This window comes from Panthera pardus, unplaced genomic scaffold (assembly GCF_024362965.1).
Source record: "Panthera pardus isolate Hobbes unplaced genomic scaffold, ASM2436296v1 HiC_scaffold_6, whole genome shotgun sequence".
Taxonomy (NCBI): domain Eukaryota; kingdom Metazoa; phylum Chordata; class Mammalia; order Carnivora; family Felidae; genus Panthera; species Panthera pardus.
In genome coordinates, this window is record NW_026526991.1 from 70,819,345 (window position 1) to 70,840,338 (window position 20,994).

Below are 20,994 nucleotides of genomic sequence, written 5' to 3' on the forward strand. Positions count from 1 at the left end.
CTGGAGTGCACTTAAAAAATAAGTTTTCTCCTTTCTCAATCACAGTTCCCTGCATTGAGAAATCATTGCATTTTCTTTATACATCCTAAGCATACTTTGCAGTGTGGGAAACATATAGGGTTAAAAATAGAATAGTGATGACTATACAAAATTTAAATGCTCATGTGTGGTAACCGGAGTTAGCTTCAGATACTCTTTAACCTTAGGGGATCTAAACCATTTATGTACCAGAAGAATGCTTGGTACCCTGTAGACACTACTTCTTATGGAATTAATGGATAGCTCATGTCCGTCAGTGTACTTCAATGTCCATTGATGGTCCAGGGCAGATGGACAAATTGTAAATTCTCTCCAGTTAGAAATATCCAAGAAAGCAATGATGTTTTGATTGCTTTGTTTTATATATTTTGAAGATAAATTAGTCAAATAAAATGAATCAAGTATATTCGTGTTTATTTTCTAGTGCTCAGCTTCTTGTGGTAAAGGTTTAAAGTACCGTGAGGTGCTTTGCATTGACCAGTTCCAAGGGAAATTAGAAGAAACATATTGCAGTCATCTACAGAAACCTCGAACTCACAAAGCTTGTAGATCTGTCAGATGCCCTTCATGGAAAGCCAATAGGTGGAAGGAGGTAAGTGATGTATTTTGTAATTATAAATGTATTCTTGCATTTATAAAGAAAATCTCAAATCCCTATGTTGATATAACCTTGAAAATTTTACTCCACTAAAATGTGTTTTACTCTGTTAAACATGATTTTATACTATGCTCTGAATTAAGGTACATTGTTAACACACTTGCTAAGTCTATATCTAAATAACAAATTAGTCCGTTGATTTTTTGTGACTATTGATGATCATATTATTCCAGGTAGTTTAAAAGTCAAGTATAGATGATGATATATATAACAACGTCCTTGTTTCCACAACAAAATCTTGGATTTTGAGCTAAGGTTACGTTTTGGAGAAGGGACTGCTAAGTTCTAAACAGGAGCATCATTGGAGTCTTTTAAGAGTTAGGAACATGCCAGAACTAGGTAGCCTGAGCTGGTCGAAGGCTAGAGTGAACACACCTGGAAAGACTCAGCAAAATCCATGCCTACTTTTCAGCATTGTCTCAGGCCACTGAATCTTAGGGACAATGGATAACTTGTTCACTAAGAGCCTTAGTATTGGGCTAAATATCTTATCTTGAATAGTGTGATTTAGTTGCAAAAAAGACTTTCCAACTCTCAATTTATATAGTTGTTATGTTTTGCTTAAAATCAGGGTTTGCCTGGGCCACCTGGGTGGCTCAGTTGGTTAAGCGTCTGACTTTGGCTCATGTCATGATCTCATGGTTCGTGGGTTCAAGCCCCACATTGAGCTCCATGCCCACAGCTCAGAGCCTGGAGCCTGCTTTGGATTCTGTCTCCTCTCTCTGCCTCTCCCCCGTGCACACACGCGCACGTGCGCACGCTCTTTCTCTCTCAAATATAAATAAACATTTTAAAAAATCAGGGTTTGCCTTACTTTATCTGCACCAAGATATAATGCACCAGAATAATGGCAAAGTGGTTTTCCCCAAAGGGTGAAACACTGTAAAGTCACTGAATGCAGCACTGAAGGCAGCATGTGGCAGAGACTTTCTAATTCTGACACCAGCCAGGAACCACTGGGGGATGGGTGTGGAAGTGGGGCAGACTTTGGCTTCTTGGCCACCAGCATTCCTGTTGATCCCCAGGGTTCTTCTGCTGTGCAGCTGCTGTGGTTGGTATTCATGAGGGACACTTTCTGACCCTTGACCTCCAGCCCCACAACAGCAAATCAATCATCAGTGCTAACAAATTGGCCTTGGCTTACCACCAAGTATGAAATTATATAAGACTCACTAAATGGACGTGTTTAAGGGGTTTCTAAGATACAGATATGAATATTCAAAGACTATAAAAAAACACAGATGCTTTTGTACAGACTCTGCTTTCTTCTCTTTGAATTGGTTTTCCTTGTCATAGAAATTAGCTTCATACACCCACACAGTCCCCAAATCTCTGCCAGAAACAAATGACCATTTGTGAAGTCGTTGGCTTTTGATTTATTCTATAAAAAGTACCCACATGAAGTTAACAATTGCAGGCTGTCACTGTGCTACATGTAATAATATATTCAACAGAAGTGTAATTTCAGAAGTAGTTACGAGCTAATCACTGGTTGCTACTCTGTTCCGACTGTATAAATTGTAACATTGCTTTAGTATAATCACTCACTGTAAAATAATTTCATTTTATTACTATTTTACATTATACCTCAAGTGGAAAGACTCATTTAGCAAATTGTGACCACAAAGGTGCTCCAGTGAGTTTTGAGGTAACTCTCTTCATTTGGTAGTTGATATCATTTTTCAAGGAAAGGATTTAGTAATTCATTTTAGCAACTGCTGCCAAACAGAAACAAGCATTGGTGTGCAGAGCCATTTGTCCTCTCACTCCAGATGTATACCTTTAGAGGCAAAGTAAATACTAGAATCATTTAGGAAGGAAAAAAAAATCTCCCTCCACTTTCTGAAGAGTTCTTTTGAGTTCATAAGAGTTCTTTTGTTTGTTCTGTTCTGTTTTGTTTTAAACTTAATTTTACCTATTTGAGAATACTAACTTTGCTTGTATATTCAAGTTTTTAAGGCATGGTGCTGGAGACCTCATTGTTTCATGCTGCATCTACTTAGGTCAGTACCATCCAAATGTAGCTTTTATGCTCAGAAAAAAAAAAAAAGTCCAGAATTCTTGCCTCCTCTTGATCATGGCTAATCTGCTGGACAACTTGGAAAGAGGATCTCACTCAACCCTACTGAATCTAGAGCCACATGATATCAACCACTTGCCTGGTTCCCCTTCTCTGAGACCCATCATTTTCTTTCTAGTATTTTAAGATCAGAGCTGGAACCAAAGGTGATAGAAGTTCTGAAATCTCACACATCTATTGACTGGTGCCCCCTCTCCCAAAGCCCCTGGAAACATTTTTTTTTTTTTGAAACTATATGCTAACTGCTAACATTTTAAGTGATTTTGTATTTCTCTAATTCCATATTTCCCAAATACGTAAATCCATATTTATATATTTTCAAAAATTTCTGATGTATACATATATATCTCTTATAGCCTAAAAGATAGTAGATCTTAATTAAGTCCCGATAGCCTCTGATCAAGAGCCCAGAACCTCTTCATCTCTCTTCCCCAGCCAAGCGATGTTCCTACCAGTGAAGATAGGCTGGAGCCCCAGGACAGGGAAGATGTGTTTTTGCTCTGGGGCTGAGTGAACTACGCTTCTCAATCTCTTCTGGTTGGTTCCAGCAATCCTGTTTTTGCATTTCTATGCTGCCTGTTCACTCTCTTCCTTTCTCCCCTTTCTTGATACTTAAGATGGCCTTTCTTTGAGTGGCCTCAGATGACTAACTCTCCGGTTTAAGGCATGTATCAAGAAAGTTTTCGAGGCAGAAATAATTTTATCTCTGCAAGAAAAGTGAAAAAATTGGGAATAGGAAGGGAGCAACAAGGGACAGCCACTTCCTGACCCTGTGAAGAGTCAACTACAGCTATAGAAGTTAAGTTGCTTATATCTGCAGCAGGCAAGGAAGTTGGGGGTGCAGGGGAAGCATGTGAACACAGGTCTATTTGAGCTTTCCCTACTATAGTTGCAGTCATAATTATTTCATTATCATCATTATATACCAGGTCATCGTTATATTTCCTTAGCAATATATTGCCACTCTTACAAGGGAACCTACAGTCAACAATTGTAGATTATCGCTGTGTCACATAGTGCACGTTGAATAGAAATCTAATTCCTATGTGTACTGAATTCATTGCAAGCTTATTTTTGTTAAAAAAAGGTATGTTGTCTAAGTACAAGATACATAATGGATTTTACAGTTTATGGGGAAAAACAGTTTAGTTGATCACATATTAAATATGATGTAGTTGTCTAAATTACTAGCAACATAATAGGCCACAGTAGTGATGGATAGTGTTCAAATCTTTGGCACAGATCCTGGTCAGATTTTTGGAGCAGTGCCTATTCCAGGACCCACACTGTAAGAAAAGTCTTGACAAATTCCCACATCCCCAGAGAAGTACAGTCAAATGGTTACAACCATTCTATGTCAGTTCCATTGTATTCTACTGCAAGTAAGAAAAGTCCTAATGATGAGTGGCTTCAACTCAAAGACATTCCTTGTTTACATAACAAAACCAGAAGGTCACTGACTTTAAGTTTGACTCAGCAGCTTTACAAGGTCAAGGTGCTGGATTGGCATTTCTGTGATTTTATTGGTCAGCTCCTACTGGTCATAAAATAGCTGCCACAGTTTTAGGACTTACCCCTTTATACTTTCTCACATGAAAGTGAATATGCATTTGTTCTGTGTTGGAAAGGAGGACAGATTCCAGATGGTTGGTAAATGTTTAAAGACGACTATTTCAGCTCAATCTGGGCAAGTATTTGTTAACTTTAGAGTCACCCAAAAATGGAATGACTGCTTTCAGGATATGGCGAATATACCCAGACTGAGGGTATGAAAGTATAGGTAGGTTTGATGGTCATTCATTTACTATTGCTGTAAAAGGAATTTCAAAATCGAAGAGAAATGGAAGTTACACATTCCTAGAATCTTTCCTAACTCCAAACGTTCTACTATTGAGAATACTGCTGCTACATTATTGACTCACTGAAATAGACCACAATTAAGAATAACTATGGTAAAATCAAAACCTAAATCTATTATTAAGAAATTATAGGGGCACCTGGGTGGCTCAGTTGGTTAAGCGTCCTACTCAATCTCAGTTCAGGTCTTGATCTCAGGGTCATGAGTTCAAGCTCTGCACTGGGCTCCACAGTGGGTGTGGAGTCTACTGGAAAAAAAAAAGATAAATAATGCATCAAGAGACAAGACATCACTATTTGAATTTTAAATAATTTATGAAATAGCAGCTTGGTGAACCTACTTTTGCAATGCACGTTCTGGCATTTCTAGCAGTTGCTGAAATGACTATAGTACCTGTGGATTGGTGAAAGTTCACCTTCTCCAGTTCCACTGTCAAGTCTTTCAAGTGCCAGTCTGTGCAGTTACAGTACATTACGTATAAATCGGATGTTCGTCTGATTGTTCCTGTTTGAACTAAATAATGCTGTGTTGGTGAGTTAGTGCATTCAGTATCTGTGTTATACTTGTAATTATAGTCTCCCATTGACTTCATATTAGTTATCTGGATTTTAAAAAAAGATAATATGTAACATGCTTATAAATCTGGAGTTCTATGAAGCTGTTAAGTAAGAATACATATTTTAGAGTTAGAGGTGTGCCTTAAAAGGTCATTCTAGTAAGTCACTTGACTAAAGAGTGAGTAATCATATCTTCATAGCATCCACCCCTGTGGGGGAGACTGACCAGGCAAAAGTTCTGCTTTGGAAATGTTGAATCTGGGGTGCCTTTGACATATCTAGGTAGAAAACACAGGAAAGTTCTTGTAAATACGTAAAACATTCTTGTAAATACATGGAAATGTAAATGTTGAGGTCAGAATTAGGATCAAGGCTGGAGAGAACAGATTTTAAAAATTGGTGCATAGAAGAAATTGCTCAGAGCGTTCAGAGGGTGTATACACTCAGAGCGTTCAGAGGTTATAAACAGAATCCCGGAATCTGCTAATATTTACGGCTGAACTGAGAAAACAGAGTCAGGTAAGGACTCTGAGAAGGAGCAATCTAAAAAGAATAGAGTACCTGGAGCCCAAGGGGATTTCAATCACAGAAGCCAGAATGGCTCCACAGAAAGTAGTCAGTGCTGCTGAATGCGTCCATGAGATTAAGACAAGATTTGAAAAGTTTTTGTTGGATCTCTCAGTTAGGGTTATTGATGATATTGGGTTAAGAAATATTTCATGTAAGCCATAAATTATCTTTTCTGTTCAAATCTAAAATTGCATCAAATTGCTTTTTTCTATTCTTAAAAAAACTGAAAAACAAGAAGTTACTTGTTTTCTTTCAAGCAGTAGGCCATTTTTTTTTTTTTTTCCTTTTAGGGAAGAGGCCCACAGTAGTAGTTACCCATGGTCACAGTGGATTTTTCAGTGGATTTTTTGCTATGACCAAGGGACCAATAAACCACTGTGGCTTATTGAATTTCAGAAAATTATAATTGTCTGATAGAACAACTTGCTAAGCTGTGTTTTGTGAATTCTTTTTTTCCAGGATTTTTTTTTTCAGGTTTAGAGGCAGGAAGTTTTCCAAATGTAGTTTATATTTCTGAAATTATCCCTGGAAAATGTTTGCAGGAGCCTTATTTTATAGGCTAAACATTTTCAAAAGAGGTTCCGATAAGCTAAATTACATCTAGACATTTTAGTCTGCTTAATATTGTGCCCTGCACCGAACACACATTAAATTATTGTTTTCTCCATACAAAGGAGCTGGGTTTTGTGAAAGCACTCAATGAGGACAAAATTCAACTGGTTAAGCACAGAATGAAGGTAAATGTAAGCTATGTAGATATGTATACTGTTCTTCATAAGTTAAAACATATATATAAATTCTCTTTCAAGTCAGTGGTTATTACTTGTACACACAAGAAAGAAAACTAAATTTTCAAGCGCATTTAGAATGAAATGCTGCAACAGTCTGTAAGAGAAATTCAAGTCTACAAGTTCTTAGCTTTTGTGGGATATAAATATTTTTTCATTCATGGTAAATCCATATTCTGCAGGTATATACATTTATTGTTGCAGAAAAAGAAATTTGTTACTCTGAGACTCCTACAGAAACATAAAGTTTGGTGAAGGACCTTATTTTTTTTTTTAAGTTTTACTTATTCATTTGAGAGAGACAGAGACAGCATGACTTGAGGATGGGGAGAGAGAGAGAAGGAGAGCGAAATCCCAAGCAGGCTCCATGCTATCAGCGTAGAGTCAGATGCAGGGCTGGAACTCACAAACGGTGGGATCATGACCTAAGCTGAAACCAAGTTGGACGCTTAACTGACTGAGCCACCCAAGTGCCCTTGCAAGACCTGAGTTTTTACCCTAACAATATCACAGGTGGGAACAGTGGGGCAACCCCAGATATTCCTCAGTAGGACTTCCAATCCTTTCTGGAATAACCCAGAGTATGTATGTGTGTGTGTGTGTGTGTGTGTGTGTGTGTGTATATATATATTTCATTTTTTATTTCATATATATATATTTCATATATATATTTCATATATATATTTCATATATATATATATGAAACAAACTCACAAATTTTATCGGTATCACTGGGCGTTCTCCATACTTTATTAATGTTGGCACCACAGCTCTTGGTTGTGGTCAAGCTGTGTTGTAAATATGAGCTGGCATTCTAGAACTGCAAGGGCCCAGAGAGGTTACCAGCTCCTTCCCCATCCCCCAAAGGCAAGGACAGCTTAGGGTAAGGCGTCAGAAAGAACTGAACTTCATCTTGCCTTCTAAATTGTTTTTTTAATGTTTATTTATTTTTGAGAGAGAGAGAGAGAGCGTGAGCAGGGGAGGGGCAGAGAGAGGGAGACACAGAATCCAAAGCAGGCTGCAGGCTCTGAGCTGTTAGCACAGAGCCCAATGTGGGGCTAAACTCACGAACCGTAAGATCATGACCTGAGCTTGAAGTCCGACGCTTAACTGACAGAGCCACCAAGGCACCCCTCATCTTGCCTTATAGAGGCAGAAGCACAGGCAAGTGACTTACCATCTCTGAGCCTCAGGTCCTCAACGCTGCTGGTCACAGGTAGAACTGTTGTTAGCAATAAATCTAGGGACACATCCTATGAAATTTTACAAATAACACAAAATCTTTGAACCGATGAGAAAAAGGAAACCTGAGAGGCTATGGCAAGATTGTCTAAGTTTACAGTTTGTACAATCAGCTTCCCCAAACACTGTCCATTGAAACACAATCATGAATCAACAGATTAGCAAATATTTGGATCCCCAAACTGTAATGGTGCAAGTATAAAGGTGAGCTTAACACAATCTTGGAAATTATTTTTCCTTTAAGGGAGATTATGTATACAGTCTCAGGATTTAAGTGATGTTTAAAAGCAATGTAGTAGAATAGTTTCATTGTGCAGTGAGTTTTATAGATATTAAGAATGTTGAAGTCAGAATAGTTTTCAACTGGGATGGAGTGTCTGGTATAAATTCTCGTATAGTTTGTCATGGTTTCCATAAGGCTTGAGTAGGTACCGCAATATAAAAATCTATTTGCATACTTGTATGGATGCTTCACCCCAGACAGCCTTAAAAATACTGATTGCATGTATATTCTACCCAACGCCTGATGTAATGTCAAGCTATGTTTCAAAGAAACAAGAAAATAGGCCATGGCACTCTTTTGCTATCTTTCCCTAATTCGATATTTCCTCGCTAATTGTTCAACTCACTCGGGCGTCTTTGTAGTGCTCTGTGACCTGTGGTCCTGGAGTTCAGCAAAGGGATGTGTACTGTCGGCTGAGAGGCGTTGGTCGGGTGGCTGAAGAAATGTGTGCTGGATCCACCCGGCCTGATTTTCAGCGGCAATGTTGGCGTCAGGACTGCATGCAGTACCAGTGGGTGGCAGGAGAGTGGCTGAACGTGAGTATTGAGAAGTAAACTTTGAGAGACACTGCATAAAAGACTGACAGAAAAAACCCCATTTTGTCATTGCACCTCTAGTGTTCAACGTCATGTCATAAAAAAGAGACACATCGGCAAGTGAAGTGCATTGATGCACAAAACATTCAAGTGAATGAGAGTTTCTGTGAACCTTCCACCAGACCTCTTTCAATCAAGAAATGCAGGAACCCTTCCTGCAAGTATATTGTGGTAACAGGAGACTCATCACAGGTAAGGCAAAGAAAAAAGTTAAGAAGTTTTGCTCCTGAGTCTAAAAACAACTGAGTCTAACATTTGATGTGGTTGAAACTGGGTCTAAATTTGTGGGAGCAGATAGTGGTATTCAGAGCAATCTAAGCAATGGAACCACGCATGGATGGTGCAGAGAGAGTAATAGCAGCATGTATGTTCAACTCTAGCTCGGTTCTCAAGTGTCAATTGGGGCCGACTGTGAAAGCAACCACCAGGAACAGTTTGGCAAACTGGCCCTGCGGAATTGCCTGCTGTTTAAAAACAGCTTTCTTGAGGTATAATTGACAAACAATAGACCACACATATTTGAAGTGTATACACCCATAGAACCATTACCATATTCAAAATGAAGAGCATCTCCATCACCCTCCAAATTTTTCTTGTGCGACTTTATAATTCCTTCCCCTCTCCCTTCCAACTACAGATAACCTAATGTGGTTTTCATGTTAGTGATCCCTCACTATATTATTTTGCATTTTCTAGAGTTTTGTGTAAATGGAATCACACCATACGAACTACTTTTTGTCTCATGATTTTGATGACTTTAAGTATTTTGAGATTCAGTCAGGTTGTACTATGTATCAATAGTTTATTCCTTTTTATTATTGAACATTAATCCAGTTGGATATCTGGATATGGATATCTCCAAGTCCACTAAAATCTTCTGTGATGTCTGATCTGCCATTAATCCCCATGCAGTTTTTTTTTTTTTTCAATCTCAGGGACTGTAATTTTTATCTTTAGAAGTTTGATTTCAGCTTTTTTAGATTTTCCATGTCTCTACTTTTTGAGTATGCTATAGTTATTGATAACTTTTTAATGTCCTTCTCTGCTAATTCTAATGTCTATGTGTGTGCACTTACAACTGAGGGGATTTTATTGTGCTCTCAAGTTTGTGCAACCATCACCATGATCTACTGCTAGAACATTTTATCACCCCAAGAGGAAACTCCATATACAATAGTAGTCATTCCTCATTGGCTTCTTCCCCCTGGTTCCAGACAACCACTTACCTGCATTCTACATTGATGGATATTCCTGTTCTGGGCATTTCATATAAATTGAATCAGACAATATGTGGTCTTTTTTATATGGCTTCTTTCACTTAACATGGTAGTTTAAGGATCATCCATGATGTAGTATATATCAGCCATCATTCCTTTTTATGGATGAATAATATTCCATTTTAGGCATATGCTACATTTGGTTTATTCATAAGTTGATGGACATTTGGGTTGAGCCACTTTTGGACTATTCTGAATAATGCTGCTGAGAGCATTTGTTTTCAATTCTCTTGGGCAAATACCTAGGAGTAAAATTGCTGAGTATTATGATAACACTGTTTAACTTTTGAGGAAATTCAAAACTGTTTTCCAAAGTTGCTGCACCATTTTGCAATCCCATCTATTTTACATGCCTGGAATAAATCTCACTGGGTCATGGTGTATAATCCTTTTTATCTGTTTTTGGAACTGTTTTGCTTATGTTTTGTTGAGGACTTTTGTGTCTACATTCATTAGAGATTTTGGTCTCTAGTTTTCTTTCTTTCTTCCTTTCCTTCTTCCTTTTTTTTTTTTTTCGTCATATCTTTGTCTGTCTAGTTTTGGTATGAGGGCTATACTGGCCTCATAGGATGAATTAGGAAGTGTCCCTTACTCTTCTTTCTTTTGGAAGAGTTTTGGAAAGTTTAATGCTAATTCTTCTTTAAACATTTGGTGGAGTTTACCAGTGAAGCCTCTGGTCCTAGGCTTTCCTTTGTGTGAAGTTTATTATTATTATTATTATTATTATTATTATTATTATTATCATTATTATTATTGCTATTATTATTATTATTATTATTAATTCAATCTCTTTTCTTGTTATAGTTCTATTCTTTCTCCCTCCACCCCAGCACATATGGTTGTTGCTGTCTTCTTATTTAATGACTTTTTTTTTAAACTCACTGTAATGTCTGTACTCTTTGTCACATGTAATCACTGAAGTTTTGCTTGATTAGTTTAATTATGAGCTAATGATTGGGTTGAGATTTCCTTAGACACCTGGAACCAATCTCCAGCCTTTGCCAAGAATCTCTGTTTGTGTAGGAACCTTTAACACTCAGCAAGATAATTGACAACTCGTCCTTAAGCTTACTGTCCTGCTTTTGTGCATGGCCTGGATGTCAACCAGAGGTGAAAATGTAGGCCTGTCCCAGGTGCTTCCTGAGCATGTGTGCAGTCCGGGACATGAACTCACTCCTATGCATGTGCACAGCTTTCTAGATTTCTATGAATATATTGGGGCTTTTCGCTGCCATTACAGACATCTCATTTCCCAGATTTTCCTCTTAACCTTTTTTTTTAATCTGGCTTATTTTTTGCTCCAACTGTTATCCCTGTTCTGGGAGCTGCAAAGTTAAACAGTGGCTTTTAATTGGGTTTAATAAATGTCCCTAAGGGGAAAAAGGCTTTTAGCACTGAGTCAGGTCAAGTCAAAGAAAGAAAGAAAGAAAGAAGTTAAAGGAAAAGAAAAGAAAAGAGGGAAGAAAGAAAGAAAAAAAGAAAAGAAAGAAAGGAAGGAAAGAAGGAAGGAAGAAAGAAGAAAGAATGAAAGAAAGCCTTGCAGGTGGGATCTTCTAGAAAGCCATCAAGCAATTCAAATTGTGACAATTCTGTGGAAAGGGGGATTTGAAAAATGTGCAACCCAGTTGTGCCTCTCTTGTAGCTACGAGGCTGCTCTTTTCACCATGTTTGTAGGGCTGTGGACTTTCAAGGCTACTGTGGAGCCAGAGAGGGGAAAATAGGTGTAGGGTAAGTCAAAACACCACAAAGCTCCCTCTTCATCCTGAAATTTAGGCTTGTTTATTAAATAAATGCTTCCTGGATTGTTGCAAGCCTTTGGTTAATTTCTAGAGTTCTGGGAAAGTTAATTCTGGCAAATTTTGCCAGTTTTCTCTTTGCTGTTATGGAGGAGAGAATTTTTGGAGGTCCTACTTTTCACTGCACCCTCTTGACCTCTTTTGATAGATGGATTTTCTCCTCATTATGGGTTATATTTTCCTGCTTATTTGCATGCCAGTTAATTTTTTAAATTGCATATTAGACATTATGAATTTTATTTTTTTGGCTGTTGGCTATTTTTTTTTTTTATTCATATGCATATATTTTGAGCTTCATTCTGGAATGAAGTTACTGTCTGGAAACCATTTGATCCTTTCTTGCCTTGCTGTTAAGATTTATTAGGTCAGGCTAGTACAATGCTTAATCTAAGGTTAATTATTCCCCTCTACTGTGGCGAGACCCTTTTGAGTACTCTACCTATTGTCCCATGTATATAAGATTTTCCAGTCTAGCTGGAGGGAACAGGCACTATATTTGGTCTCATGTGAGTACCAGATATAGTCTTTTCTGGTAAGACTTCTGGTTTGTTCATTCTTTGGCCTCGGTTAGTGTCCTCACATGTATGTGTATACTGGTCAGAACCGTGCTGTCCCCTTGTGTTTCCTTTTCTTGTTCCAAGATCTGGAAACTCTCAAAATAGTAGGCTAGAGCAATTATGGGATCATTTGTTTTATTTCCATCTCCTGGGTATCACTATACTTTATTGCCTAATGTCCAATGTCTTAAAAGCCATTGTTTGATACATTTTGTCCAGATGTTTCTGCTGCTTCAGGTTAGAAGGCAACTTATTTCTTGTCACTCCATTATTGCTGGAAACAAATATATTTGCCTATTTTTCATCTTTAATAATATCACTTACCTGTTTTAGTCAAATGGTATTATATATCACAGTATATATATTAAGATAAATGTATGCTAACTTATATATAATTACTAGTAAGTTAAGGATAATAAATGTTCTTTATTTTAGATAAGAACCCATAATATGTTCCATTTCTCTGAAGCTGTGACTTTCAGGAGATAAAGCTTCATCCAATTAAACTGTTAGCAATGTAATGGAAAACAAAACCAAAAAAGCACAGGCACTACAAATAGACAGTCTAGCTGGAATCTGCATCCTTTCCATTTATTGGTGCAACTCTGGAAATGTTATCCAATGTCTCTGACCATTTGTTTACTCATCTGTAAATGAGGCTAATAAATTAGATTATAGTCCAGTATATATTAGGCACCTGGCAAACATAGGCCCTAATTAAGATTAAGGGCATCTTTTTCTCTCCTTATAATTGTGTATTTTTCAGTGTGCAGGTAACTGCGGATTTAGTTACCGACAAAGGATTACATACTGCATTGCAGTCTGGTCTACTGAGAAATATAAGCTTCATCAGCTTTGGCCTATAGACTATCGAGAATGCCCTGTTCTGCCTTCCCCTCAGGTTTACAAATGCAATTTTAGGAGCTGTTTGCATGTGGCCACTTGGAAAGTTGGAAAATGGAGCAAGGTCAGTATATAATTATGAATTTAAAACCTTTTGAATGAGACTTTCTAGGTTTAGTATGCCTGGTAATCTGCACTGCTAACTAGATTGTCTCATACCACTTTTGTCTAAAAACCATTATCAGTTACTTGTACAAATATCTCTTTTTCTATGCTTGCCTGCTTACAAGCAAGGACCATGACTGATAATTTATTGCTATTCCTCAGAGAACTTGGCACAGTGGTTTGCATTTTGAGTAGATGCTTAAGAAATATTTATTGGTTAAGTGAAGAAGTAAACAGATCAGATGTATGAGTAATGAAAGTCATTGGCACTATATTCCATTCTCTATTTGATAGAAAGCAAGTGAATGAATATTGCCTTGTAATCTTAGCATCTAACCATGAGAAAAAACTTTATAGTCTTAATAACCATCATCAATAATGCTTATCAAGTATTTACAACATACTGTTGATATAACTATACAAAATAAATGAAAAGAAGACAGTAACTGAGAAATAATAGATTCTGGCTCATGCCTAAGGATTACTTTCACCTGTGATTGCCCAGCCTCCAGGATATTTTTGTATCTGCAATAGTTCTAGCCACTATGGATCACCAGTTTGTTCCAAAGGGGCCTAGTCTGAAAGGAGAAAATACAGGTTTACTGGCCTTATTATCTAACATTATCTATCACTGTATCCTGTTCACAGTGCTCAGTGACTTGTGGAGCTGGGAAAATGGAGAGAAGAGTGGAATGCGTGTCTATAAATGGTCGGTCCAGTAACTTATGTTTAAAGCGTTTAAAACCAGATGCTCAAAAGAAGTGTTACGTCAATGATTGTAAGTAATAGACTTTAAAAATCTACCTGGTACCTGGATGTTCCTGGGAAATTTTAATTAAAATTTGAAAATAGGGATGGCTGGGTGGCTCAGTTGGTTAAGTGTCCAACTTCAGCTCAGGTCATGATCTCATGGTTTGTGGGTTTGAGCCCCACGTCAGGTTCTGTGCTGACAGCTCGGAACCTGGAGCCTACTTTAGATTCTGTCCTTCCCTCTCTCTCTGTCCCTCCCTGCCCTCTCTCAAAAATAAATAAACAGAAAAAATTTAAATTTTTTTTAATGTTTATTTATTTTTGAGAGAGAGAGAGTGTGTGTGAGTGGAGAAAGGGCAGAGAGAGAGGGAGACACGAATCCAAAGCAGGCTCCAGGCTCTGAGCTGTCAGCCGACAGCCTGACGCGGGGCTTGAACCCACGCACTGTGAGATCATGATCTGAGCTGAAGTCGATCGCTTAACCGACTGAGCCACCCAGGCGTCCCATAAGCAGAAAAAATTTAAAAACAATTTTGAAAATAAATATTTGTAGTAGTCATGGGTTTCACAAAACAAAATGTCTATTTTTTTTCAGAGTATAACAATTTTAGTATGATTGAGCTAAATTCATGCTAAGTTTGTTCTTTGTTCATTATTGATATGTATTCATTTGTCCTTGAAGGTAAAACATTTACCAGCTGCAAAGAAATCCAAGTGAAAAGCAACATTACCATGGATGGTGACTATTACCTTAACATTAAGGGAAGAATAATAAAGGTATTTTGAAAGCAGTTTGTATTTGATTTTAACATTGGCCGTTGACTGGAGAAACCTTTTCTAGATGTTTGTATTTTCCCTCTAGATCCATTGTGCAGGCATGCACTTGGAGAACCCCAAGGAATATATATCATTGGTTAAAGGTGAAGAAGACAACTTTTCTGAAGTGTATGGTGTCAGGTATGAGATTTTGGCTTATCTGTGCATTTTTATGGTCCACCAAGAGAATTACAAGTTCCAGCTTTCAGAGTGATACTAGAATAGCTCACAAGTGGGACAAGTAATTTAGGAGCAGGTGAACATGTTAGGACCTAAACCAGATGTTGTCCAGGCCTGTTTAATAAAGACTTGAATATTAACATGGGCTCACAGAAGGTGAGCTGTGGGACAACAGAGAAGAGTTTAAGAGCTATGTTTATTTTAATAGAAATAAAATTAATAAGGGGTGCCTGGGTGGCTCAGTCAGTTAAGCGACCAACTCTTGATTTTGGCTCAGGTTGTGATCTCATGGTTTGTAAGTTTGATCCCACATCACGCTCCATGCTGACAGTGCAGAACCTACTTGGGATTCTCCTTCCTCTCTCTCTGCCCTTCCTCAGCTTGTGCGCTCTCTCTCTCTCTCTCTCTCTCTCTCTCTCAAAAGAAATAAATAAACTTAGAAAAGGAAAGAAAATTAACAATAATAAAAGCTAGGAGAACTATAGCTGAAATATTTTTCCATAAACCATGCTTGAACTTCCCATTGAGAATTAGATGTTAATCTTTGGTGATTTTTACATCTTTCTCATTTAGCTTACTGACACTATAATATTGAAGAAGTGTATCTTTTACTCTCCTACTTCCAAAGTGTACCTTTATCTACATGATGGGATAATTACTGCATACTACAATTATTCTAATGTTGTTTCAGACTACAAAATCCATATGAATGTCCTTTTAATGGAAGTAGGAGGCAAGACTGTGAGTGTAAAAATGACTACCTGGCTGCTGGACACACTGTATTCAGCAAAATAAGAATTGATCTCAGTTCCATGCAAATTAAAAGTAAGTGCTGCAACTCTAAAATGAAAAGCCTCTAGTTGCTAATGAAATTCAAACAATATGCTGGTGTATATGATAGCTAAAGTATAGAGAACGGCCTCACATTGTGCAAGAATTACCTAACTTTTTAAAAGAAGTTATTAGCTACATAATTTCTTAGCAGTGACATGGACCATGGGGATCCTAAATAAAAATGTTGTGGTAATGACAGCGATAAGATGTTGCCTTTCCAAGATACAACCCTTTGTCTTAAAATCCTCAATTACATTAAGGGCAAGGAAGTTAATATCCTCAACATAGTTGTATAAGCTTTTTGCAGGGCTCAGAGTGATTATTAACATCAGTTTCAGTTCACAATTTGTCAAGTATTTTCTCATAAATTGTCTCATTTGATCTTTTTTATAACTCTGTACTAGTCAGGGCAGAATTGCATCACATCGTTGCGAGTGATGAAATTAAGATGCACTTATAAAGTTAAGTCACTTGTCTCAGTTTATACAGTTAGTAACTGGCATTTAGAGATAAAGTCCCACCCACAGATCCCAGATTCTGGACCTGCTGCCTTTCTAGGAAGTAATTCAGAGTATAGCCAAATCAAAACATATTTATAAAACCTGGTACACACTGTATATGAAGCAGCCTGCCATCCTGGAAGTTGCATTCCTACCAGAAAAGGCAAAGAAGTTCATTTCAGAAACAGAAACTGTAAATTGCAATTGAATCACCAGTTTCATAGTTTTATAAACTATGTTTATCAAACCAGTTCATAGTTTTATAAACTATAAAAAGAAACAAAAAATCATTGAGACAGAGGATGCATGAGTACATCATCTGTAAATCACAGTCATATGATGAACTATTGTTAGTAATAATAGCTACCATTTACTGCACACCCACTGTTACTGCAGTGGGGAAGCATTATACTGTTATGTTTACAATTCTGGAGTTAGAACGTCTGGGAGTAAATTCTTTGCATCCATTTACCAGTTACCTAACTTTGGGCATATCTCTTTAAACCTAAATTCCTTCATCTGTATAGTGAGTAACTGACTCTCAGATTTTTTTCTTCTTCTTCTATCCTTCTTTTTTCCTTTCTGGTGATGATTAAAAGATAATACTTGTAACATACCTATTAAGTGCCTTGCATATAGTAAATGCTCTGTAAATACTAGTTGTTATTAATAATGTATGTTGTAGCATTGCTAAGTACATGAGGGGAACTTGGTAACTTATTTGCTGTTTATGAAGTTGCTATAATTCATGACTTTATTGAACAATCCTGCCATTTGCCAGGCATTAGACTGGGTCCTAAGGATAAAATGTTGAATGCATACATTTTCAACTCCCTAGTCTCTCTTTTCTTTCCTCACATTTGGGTGTCAAAAACCAGTCTCAGTTAAATCTTTCCTCTCTGATGCACTTGCAACATGAAACATGAGTGTAGTACCTCATCCACTGCTCTCCTCACTGCTCTCACCTAAAATGCATGGCTACTAAGCTCATGAGAATCCTTCATGCTGCTGAGTAATCTTGTTGTCCTCCCCTAGTTTATTCCCACCCCCAACCCCCTAAATGCCGAACATCTTCTCCTCTTGCTGCAAATTTCTAAAATTTCTAACACTTCCACTTTATCTACTCATTGCTAATGATCTTGCTTCCTATCTCACTGAGAAAGTAAGAACAACTGGAAGAGGATTTCTATAACCATGCCATCTGCAACCTACCCAAACCTTTACTTACTGACTTCCTTCTCTCCTGCTTACTGTGGGTGAACTATTCCTGCTCCCACCTAAGGCAGCTCTCTCTTGTGCTCTAGGCTCATCACGTTGTACCTACTCAAGAACATTTCTCAGCACACTTTCCCTTCTCTCTTACATCACCAGCTCTATCTCCATTTCTCTAAATCCAGTGACAAATTTAGTTTTCATCTCACTTGATCTATCAGCAGCATTTTATCCAGGTCCCCATGCTCTCATCACTTTGTGCCTGACCTGGCCACTCTCTCCTGTCTTTCTTACTGTTTCTCGCCTTGACTGGCTACTCTTCATCTTCTACAGCATGTTGAAAAGCTTTAGGACACAGTCACGCCTTGGGAATCTCTTTCTATTTATAGGTTTCAAATGATGGTCCCAAATATATATCTCCAATTTGGACTGTTACCCTAAACTCTAATATTCATCTCTTGACTCAACAAATCCACATGAATGCCTAATAGGCATCTCAAACTCAAAGTATGCAAAACTTTGCCTTCAGTATTTCTTCCCACATCCACTCCTTCCATCTCAAATTTTTATCATTTCAGTAAATGGCACATATAGTCTCCCAGTTACTCCAGCTAAAATCTGGCAACATCTTAGCTTCTCCCTTTCTCTCACACCTGCATGCAATCCATTATCAAATTCTGTCAGATGAATCTCTAACATACATGCTACTATGGACTGAATCATGTCTCCCAACATCCATGTGATGAAGCCCTAATCCCCAATGTGATGATATTTGGTAATGGAGAGATAATCGGGTTTAGATAAGGGTAGGGCCCTTATGATAGGATTAATGCCCTTTTAAAAAAAAAGAGAAGACACCAGAGCTCTCTCTCTTGCCATATGAGGACACAGTGAGAAGGGTGACCATATACAAGCTAGAAAGAGGGCCCTCACTGGAACCTGACCCTACGGGCTCACTGACCTACACCTCCCAGCCTCCAGATCTTAGAGAAGTGCATTTCTGTTGTTTAAGCCACCCAGTTCATGGTGGTTTGTTAGGGCATCCTGAGCTAAGACACCTATCAAAAATTACTCTCTCCCTACCTCATTGCTGCCATCTTGGTTTGAGTCCACACCATTTTTTCACCCGGGTTATCATGCCTACTAAAATTATAGCATTGCTATTTCAGTATTGCATGACTCTCCCACCTCCTGACCTAGATTCTCAGCAGAGAAGCCAGAGTGATCCTATGAAACATAAGCCATGTCATATCTTATACATTACCCCATTTCATCTTTTTGACAACCTTGAACTCTGATCAAAACTCTCCAAACATTTCCCATCTGACTCAGGAAAATAAAAAATACTTTCAATGGTCAACAAAACTCAACATGATATCTCCACCTCCACACCTCTCTGCTCTCTCTTTCCACACTCTTTCCACACTCTTGTACACTCTGTTGCAGACACACTCGTTTCTTTGCTGTTTCTTGAACCCTTCAAGCATACTCTCGCCTCAAGGCCTGTGCACTTTGTTCTATTTGCCTGGAACAGTTGTGGCATAGTTACCTGTATGGTTTACTCCTTCTTTTGGATTTCTGCTTAGTTTTGTCTTTTTCAATCAGGCCATCCCGGACCAGTCTGCACTCCTAAACTCCCTTTCTCTTCTTGTTTTAATTGATTTAATTTTTCTATAGGAATTATCACCCCTAACATAATGTGGTATTTACTTGATTACCTGTCTCACTCTGGTAGGACTCCGGTTCCATCAGCCTCTATGTCCTCTAATGATGTGTGCTTAGAGTAATTAAAATAATATTCAATATACCATAGGTTCTGAGTAAATATTGTTTGAATGAAAAGTTTTCAACTTTCCTCAAGAAACTATCTTGAGAAAATCTTGAAGATAAATTTGAATTAACCAAAGCAGAGAAAAGGAGTTTCAGGAGGAGGGAACAGCCTGGAACAAAAGCCTGGAAAATATGAATCATCTTGGTTTCATTAAAGAACAAAAAATCCAGAGGCACCTGGGTGGCTCAGTCAGTTAAGCATCTGACCTTGGCTCAGGTCATGATCTCATGGTTCATAGCATCGGGCTCTGTGCTGACAGGTCTGAGCCTGGAGCCTGCTTTGGATTCTGTGTCTCCCTCTCTCTCTGCCTCCCCCTGCTTGTGCTCTGTCTCTCTGTCTCTCAAAAAAATAAATAAACATTAACAAATTTTTAAAAAGAATAAAAAGTCCATTTTTCTCCAAGCATAAAATGAATGGATGTTGGGGGATGGTAGCTTGTTAGAGAAGTTCCCAGAGAGCAGATCATGAAGAACAGTGTATACTAACTACACAGTCGAGTTTTATAAGTTATGAGAACCATTGGGTGTAAGTTTCAGCAGGAGGAAAGACACTTGGAAGGAGAACAAATTTTATTCATGAAAATAGTTAAGAAGCTAATATAATAATCCAGATAGAAAGTGATGAGGGCTTAGAGTAGGGACTAGGTTCAGAAGAGAGGGCCTTCAAGAAATTTTTTTTTAATGTTTATTTTATTTTTGAGACAGAGAGAGACAGAGCATGAATGGGGGAGGGGCAGAGAGAGAGGGAGACACAGGATCGGAAGCAGGCTCCGGGCTCTGAGCCATCAGCCCAGAGCCCGACGCGGAGCTCGAACGCACAAACCGTGAGATCGTGACCTGAGCTGAAGTCGGACGCTCAACCGACTGAGCCACCCAGGCGCCCCAAGAAATTTTAAAGAAGTACACTTTTTTAGGATTTTCTAACAGAAGGAATATGGGGATTAGCAGCATACAATATTTAGAAAGATTTCCAGAATAACAGAATGGATGGTAACACATTTCATTGAGATGAGAAATATAGCAAAATAAATAAGTTTGGAGAAAAAGGTAGTGCATTTAGTTTGGGTATGTTGAGTTGGAGCTATCTGTGGGTTACGAGGGTAATGATGGAGAAGATAGTAGCAAAGCATGCTTGATTTGAAAGTTGTATTTGCTCTGCCTCTGACCAACCCGTAAGTGCCAGCATAAGCAGTGGTGTGAGGATAAATGTTTAACAACCAGCATTTAACAACCAGGAAATAACATCTGACTTGTAGAATTTGCCAGTGTCTGTAGTTATATATATTTCCACCATGCCAACTTTAAGCTACCAACATGAGCTCATTGTACATGGAGTTGGGAAGAGGCACACCCAACTGGTTCTCATGATTTGGCACAAGCTGACTCTGGCACATAACTGAAAGCCTCCTAGTCTTGGAAACTGCCATTGGTGATATATTTCCAGCAATGCCCCCTTTGGGATTGCCTTTAGGGGATTGGTGTCATCATAGGGGGCATGCAGTAGTCATGAAAAGTAATGCAGTAGTCATGAAAAATCATGAAAAGTAAAGTGATATAAGTCAC

General features: G+C 38.2%; 1 protein-coding gene across 3 annotated transcripts in view; it reads left to right on the forward strand.

The window, feature by feature from the left end:
- Window positions 1–20,994, forward strand: part of ADAMTS20 (ADAM metallopeptidase with thrombospondin type 1 motif 20) — a 178,399-nt gene that overhangs the window by 132,626 nt on the left and 24,779 nt on the right. For 2 of the 3 annotated variants that reach the window (XM_019452494.2, XM_019452496.2), the window contains 8 exons: window positions 464–631; window positions 8,438–8,611; window positions 8,693–8,863; window positions 13,068–13,268; window positions 13,958–14,087; window positions 14,742–14,836; window positions 14,922–15,016; window positions 15,747–15,880. In XM_019452494.2, the coding sequence (XP_019308039.2) occupies window positions 464–631; window positions 8,438–8,611; window positions 8,693–8,863; window positions 13,068–13,268; window positions 13,958–14,087; window positions 14,742–14,836; window positions 14,922–15,016; window positions 15,747–15,880 (1,168 nt within the window). The remainder of the gene's footprint in view (window positions 1–463; window positions 632–8,437; window positions 8,612–8,692; window positions 8,864–13,067; window positions 13,269–13,957; window positions 14,088–14,741; window positions 14,837–14,921; window positions 15,017–15,746; window positions 15,881–20,994) is intronic. The other variant, XM_019452495.2, reaches the window with a different exon arrangement.